General features: G+C 41.1%; 1 protein-coding gene across 2 annotated transcripts in view; it reads left to right on the forward strand.

The window, feature by feature from the left end:
• The first annotated feature begins 141 nt into the window (after positions 1-141).
• MSANTD3 (Myb/SANT-like DNA-binding domain containing 3) overlaps positions 142-6,884 on the forward strand; it is an 8,614-nt gene continuing 1,871 nt past the window's right edge. The window contains exons 1-2 of one of the 2 annotated variants that reach the window (XM_010146235.1): positions 142-331; positions 6,532-6,835. In XM_010146235.1, the coding sequence (XP_010144537.1) occupies positions 6,563-6,835 (273 nt within the window). In that variant the 5' untranslated portion in view covers positions 142-331; positions 6,532-6,562. Of the gene's footprint in view, positions 332-6,531; positions 6,879-6,884 lie in introns of those variants that run through there. The other variant, XM_010146234.1, reaches the window with a different exon arrangement.

Consider the following 6,884-nt stretch of genomic DNA (forward strand, 5'->3'; position numbering starts at 1 on the left):
GAGGGAACGGAACCGGCGGCGGCTCTCGGCGGCGCTTTGTTAGGAGAAGGGAGAAACCAGGGGTCTACAGGGTGGGGTTCTCCCCGCGGACACGGCAGAGCGCGGCCTCCGAGGGCGCTGGGTGACAGCGTGACCGCTTGCCGTTCCTCCTGCCGTGGTAGATGTCCCTGAATAGGCGCCGGAGCCGCAGCCTGCCTGCGCGCCCTGGGTGGAGCGGTCTTTGTCGAGCCGGGACCTGCTCTCCTTTCTCGTTCAAGCAGAAGAGGAGCTAGCGAGGAGATAAAAACAAGCTCGAGTTAATGTTTGAGAAGTTCGGGTGCAGGAGAGTCTGGTAGGATTGCTGTTTATGCCTATTTTTGATGAATTTCAGACAATCGTTAGAAATAACAACCTGCGTCCATTACCTTTCTTTGCACAAACTGGTTTGGATGTCCTCCATAAGTAGCGGGATGACCCGCTTAAAATAGGTTTTTGTGTGTGCATATATAATGCAATATATACATTTTTTTTAAAGTACATTTGCGTATATATGTATATAAAATTTTCCATGAGAAATTTAGGCAAAGTAGTATGAAATTTTTCCAATAGATTGTTTTGTTCATTTGCTGGGTGATCAATGATAAGTATTAATTTATATTAAAATGGGGGGAGGGGGGCAGAGGGGGAAGCACCCAAAGAGTTCTTTTTTCCATCTGATTATATGTAACACAATTTCTATACAGATCTCATTCGTATTTGTAATATGCACCTAATTACCTAGTGATTTCAAGTCTCAAGGTAGACAGAGTCAGGCCTGGAATACTCTGATGGAAGCGCTGTGACGAATACCTAACATCAGAGGAAGAAGGACACTGTTTACTGCTGGTTCTGTCATTCAAATGAAATAGAAGCCTGTTGGTGTGAGTAGTTTAGGTCATTGCATTTCCAAGTCTTTCTTTCACCCTCAAACACTTAATGAAAAGGACAGAACATTGATTGAGTTTCAGTGCTGTTAATTACTGGCTATACTTAAAGCTTCATCTGCAACTTAAGTTGGGTAAATAAATTTTCTTTTTTTGAATCCTTAACTATTTCTGGTAGTAATCCTGTTGGCATTGGAAAAATAATTCCATTTTCACAACATAAGTGACCACAGTTTGCTAGCAACTGTTTTCTTTGGGCTTGTTTGGTGTAAACTTAGCATTTGGATCAAGTCTTCCACCATTACTTTTTCTTTGCATTTTCTTCTGCATAAAAAAATATTTCAGCGACTGAAAATGCTCACACATGCCAACCTAAAGCTGGGGTTTTTTTTAAATGAGTTTCTTTGCATCTGGTTGGAGTTTGGGTGTGTGTTTTGGCGTGTTGTGAGGCACAGAGCCTAGGGGTCCCAGGACCTTTTAACTCTGCTGAAGAGGGGAGCACGCTGAAACTGCCCAGCAAAGTGAAGAACTAGAGCGGACGGAGGTCCAGTAGCTGCTCTTCGCTTTGGGACTCCCTAACCTCAGCCATGCAGAACTGGTATGATGCCTCCATCACCACACCGGCCGCTTATCTGCTACCTTACGCTAAGGCCTAACTAATGTCAAGAGCCTACTGACTCATGTCAAGGCCTGAGGGCCTGTACGACAGGGATTGGGAAACTGTAATATCTGAAGCTCCCCAGTCCCTGTTATGCATGGTTCTCATCGTCCAGGGACTTTCTTATCTCCCTCTCTCACCAGAGTGTGGAATGTGACGTGTCCTGCTTAAACCATGAACCACTTTCCTTCCCTTTTTTCCCTACCCAGGTTCTGCTATTTTGCTCAGTCATTTATAGAGGTAAATAACGGGTGGTTTGGGCTTTGTTCTTATCTGTGGAGTACAAGTACTCCATAGGTGAGGGCAAAATACAGAATATCTGGGTCTAGCACATGCTAAGATAATATCACGGAGGGTACAAAAGAGGACGGTAAAATCGCCTCTTTGCAGCTCCCTCTCAGCTGGCCTGAGACCCAAACCCCGCCCCCACCATGCTCTGTCACTTGCTTTCTGCCACCAGACTTGGACATCCAGACAGGTTGTATAACCTACCCTTCTATACCTCAAATGTATTTCCCCTTATATTTCTGCATGCTGCTCTGTGTGGGACTGGAGATCTTAATTAAGGCTTGCTTAGGGATATGCGTGTGGATTGGTAATAAAATTACGAATATCTAACCACCGGACCGTGTCGTCAGTGAAGTGTGTCACAAATCTGTCTCTTGCTCTCAGTCGGGCTATGACACGTGTAAAAGCAAAGTAATATATATGTACATATTTATGAACATGTGGGCTCTTCTTCCCTTGTGTAATTGTTTTCCAAGATATTCTTCCAGCATGTCACAGCACATCGCTTACAGTCTTTAAAAAAAGAATGCAACACAACATTTCAAAGTAAAAATGAGGAGTTGAGAGACATTTTTGTTATTTTGAAGTGATAAAGGTTTGTGGGAGAAGACAAGTACTTAGGACACTGATTTGTTTTAAGGCAAGTTGTGAATTGAGCTGTGCCAGGAGAGATATTTAGGGTAGAGTACTTCCTACTGCACATGTCCTAGAGCCCGGGCACCTGTAAGAGTGGGTGAAGCCTTCCATTCTTTGATTCTTAGAATTTACTGTGCAACTGTCCTCCTGTGCCTACACATTCCCAAATCAGTCCTGTTTACTGTACGAGCTATGCACAGTAAACTACTTCCATTTCAGCACAGATTCTTACATGCTGAATTATACCCTGGGCATAGGTCCTGGAAAGATCGTTTAGCTTCACAATAGGCTGGTGAGCGTCCTTTCCTGTAATCTGCAGAGGAGCTCCCAGAAGGTGAATATATATATATGGTGGTCATTTGCTGCAATTTCTCAGAATTCTAAGTTCTCTGACATCTCAGAGTGCTTTCTGTTCACCTAAAAGAAAATGGGCTTTAGTATATTGAAGCAAGCAGGCTAAGCATGTAAGAGCTTGAGAATAACCTCCCAAGAACTCTTCTGTGTAGTATGTGCATTAAACTGCTTTCAGCAGTTCTTGAGTTCTTTTATGCACCCTAGATCACAACCATCCTGGCTTTTTCATGGAAAGGATGCAAGTACAGTATGTATGTGTAGGAAAAAATTGTTGGGGGGAGGAGGGAAGGCTAATATATTGTATCCTTTCAGAGTAGGACCTACATTTCCATTCTTAAATGTACTGTGTTTGAGCTTAAACCTGTGGCTCTTGAATGCTACCACAGTGTCCTGGGTTTGGCTAGGATAGGATTAATTTCCACGGGCAGGATAGCCAGACCAAACCAGCCAATGGGATATTCAATACCATTCTGACATCATGCCCAGTATATATAAGCTGGGGTTGCAGAGGGCGCGCAGGTCCAAAGAGCAGCTCGGCGCAGTGTGGCAGCAGTAAGCAGCGCGTTGTGTATCACTCGCTTTATTATTGTTATTACTATCATTTCCTCTCTCCTTGCGTTGTTCAAGTAAACTGTCCTTATCTTAACTCATGTGGCTTTACTGTTACCTTTTTTCTCCTCCCCCCTACTTCCTTCCTCCCCGACTTGGGGGCAGGAAGGTGTTGGGCAAGCGACTGCGTGATGCTTAGTTGCCAGCTGGGTTCAAACCACAATACATAATAAAAATAATAGTACTAAGTAATAGCGTGTTATGAAAGTGATACTCAAGGGTTTGCTGTGGCTTCATCCATGAAAGATAAGCTTTTATCCTCGTACATAGGTTGTTCGTATATATGAAGTCATATTTGGAAACGTTTTAAATATTTACTGATATCAGTAACTATCCAGTCTGTGTAGATAAATATTTAAGGACTTGGAATCCAGGACTCCTGGTATCATTGTTTAACATTTCGAACTTAGTCTCCAAAGTTCTTGAAAATCCACTGTTTTTCTAATTAAAGGGATTTTTTGCACACAAAGACGTCATGATTTTTGGTCTGAGATTCTCACACCTTTTCAAGGCTAGAAATAAGGTTTACACACATCAGAGGGAGGCAGAATCAGCCATTTCTAATCACAGGGAGTCTCTGATCCTGGTTTTTCAGGGTCGTAAGCTATTGAACATTATTTCTGGCTGGTGCAACTGCTTTTCATCCTGTTCCTCGGTGAAATTAAGGCTAAGACAGATTGAAGGATCAATATTTAGTCCTAAGAATTTCATTTCAGCCACTTCCCAAAGCAGCTCAATGGTTTGAATGGTACAATAAGTACGTAAGTAAAATAGATTACTAGAGTCTAATTCATTATAAGTCTCTTCATTTTACAAGTTTTGAGAACTATTTCAATAAACAAAGTTGCCAGTTTTCAGTCTCTCTTTGTTAGAATGCCCATTTCCTGACTTTTTGCATATATTATTAATTTATTTTTTTATTTCAGGAACTTCTGAAGGAGGTGTTCTGTCTGTTAGACTTAGACGTTATAATGATAGGTATTGTGATACTTTCAAGTTTGTTTACATACACTTCATTTGTTCGGTGGGATTATAGGTGTTTAAGAATTCCTGACACCAACAGGTGGGGTGACTAAGTATTTACAGAAAGTAATAAATAACTTGATACAGTGTGATAGAGAAAATGCTGGATCCTTACACTCAGCCACCCAGCTCTCTTCCTTATTCCACCTTTTCCTTTCTGGTTTCCTATGGATTTTTTCCCTTTGTCCCCAAAATCCTGTCTGCAGCAAAAACTCCAGCTCTCCCATGTCCTCACGACACCAGCATTTGGTAAGAGACAGCAGAACTGTGACTATCCAGGAACCACATAGGTGCTGCCTGTACAGAGAGTTCATTCCTGGCGATCTCCCAGTCAAGCAGTGACAGAGTGCAAATTGAGTGTTTGTTGCCTCTTTTTTGGTAGGGGTACAACTTAGCTACTGCTACTGACATAACACACTTAACTTAAACTCAGGATATTACTTACTTCTGTTCACTTTGTTTCAGGATGGCTATTGTAGTCTTTATTCTACTGTCCCTCTATTCTTTGGCTCCTCTTCCTTGTTTTGCTGGGGTTTGTCATATTTTATGGGCTGCTTGAGAAAGCTCCTGTTCTTATGTCAGGGTTGTGTTCTCATTATGATGTTAGCTTGTCCGTTAGCTTTCTTTGTAAATATAAGCAGTTACCGTCACTGAAAGAGGTGAGAATAACTGTAATTATTAAGACATTTGGAGGAAAGATATTACAAGGATGGTACAAAGAGAGTACTAGTGCAGTCCAGTTAAGGACAAAATATTGAAAAGAGTAAATGCGATGGTCATTTCTATTGCATCTTCAAGTAATCTTGTGAGGAAAATAGCAGAAACAATGGGCAAAACATTAGAAAATTGGGGAGGGTCCTAGACTGTTAGAAATATGAATCAATCATCTTGTTATATATTTTCCATCTATGAGCTTTATGATTAAAACCAGAAGAAATGAGAGCTAGGACAGCATTGCTCCCCTTTTCCTCCTTAGTTATCCAGAAGTTCTAGCCCAAAATGTTAAAATAATTGGAGCTACAGAGTTGTGAGGAAAGACAAAAGAAAAAACTATTCAAAAGAAAAAACAATTCAAGGAAACACTGCTTTATTTTCTTTGTGGCTAAGAATTCCCTGGTATCAGCTACCCTTTTGTATTGACTGCGTAAGTCCTAGGCTTGAGAAGAGAGACAGTTGTTAGCGTGGTGTTAAGTACAGAGCAGTGGATATAGTGAGTGAGGCCAAAACTGTTTTAGCCTGGTCGCTCGCTCCTGAGAGTGACCAGCAGTGCAGGTATAAGGAAGAGTGCCACACATACAGAGTCAGCAGTAAAGGCTGAAGGACCTACAGAGCAGTTAGTTTCCATAATTAATTAATGTCTTCTTGCAGCCCTTGCCTTTTCTCAGTACTGTAATACTGGTCAGGATCCTGCCGCATACTGGATGTCAGTCAAGGAGGACTGAGCATGGGGGAGAACCAAGAACTGAACTGACAGAAGCCTTTAAAAAGAGAACTTCTTGCTATCACTTCTCATACAACTTTCAAATATTGTAGAGAGGAGAGAAATGAGTCATACACAGTCAGCAAGGGCAGAAGAGAGCCTTTTGTGTACCAAAGGAAACCCAAACCTGCTGAAGGTGGCTTTAGACTTAAACCTGAAGCTATCAAGCGCTGCATTTCAGAACTTGTTCCACAGTTCAGGGATCTGAAAACTCTCTGGGTGTAATAAAATGCAATTAATAGGGTAAGAAAATTATTAAAACCAATTTACTAAGGTAATTGAATACTGAGTATTTTGTACCAAGCCAAATCGTAATAAGGACAAGCAGCTTTATACCTCTTTATGGTATATTCTGTAACTGTGTAGTCACTAAGGTGGCAATAGAAAACACCATATAATTATACTGTATCTTACCTGAGTTTCATTATGTACTCTAGAACTTCTCAAAAAGTATTCTAGAACATGAGCTGTGTGAGAATCAGAAGCTATGCTTAGGAGTTATTTGCTGAAACGCAGTTTCCTGATATTGTAACCAATTCTAATTTGTGTTTTGTTTTTTGCTTTCGATATTGTTTTCATAGGATTTTTGGCTTCTTGGAGAAACGGTAGAAAATGCAAAACGAAATAATAAAGCCTGCTAAATACTTCTCAGAAGTGGAGAAGAGTGTGCTGCTTGCATTAGTTGAAAAATACAAATACGTGCTTGAATGTAAAAAAAGTGATGCAAGAACTATTGCTCTGAAACAACGCACCTGGCAAGCACTAGCTCATGAATATAATTCACAGCCCAGTGTGTCACTGCGAGACTTCAAACAGTTAAAGAAATGTTGGGAAAATATCAAGGCACGGACAAAAAAGATTATGGCTCATGAAAGACGGGAGAAGGTAAAAAGAAGGATTAATCCACTTATAAATACTCACATCATAGGGAAAG

This window comes from Buceros rhinoceros, unplaced genomic scaffold (genome assembly GCF_000710305.1).
Source record: "Buceros rhinoceros silvestris isolate BGI_N320 unplaced genomic scaffold, ASM71030v1 scaffold19802, whole genome shotgun sequence".
In the NCBI taxonomy this organism is placed as follows: Eukaryota; Metazoa; Chordata; class Aves; order Bucerotiformes; family Bucerotidae; genus Buceros; species Buceros rhinoceros.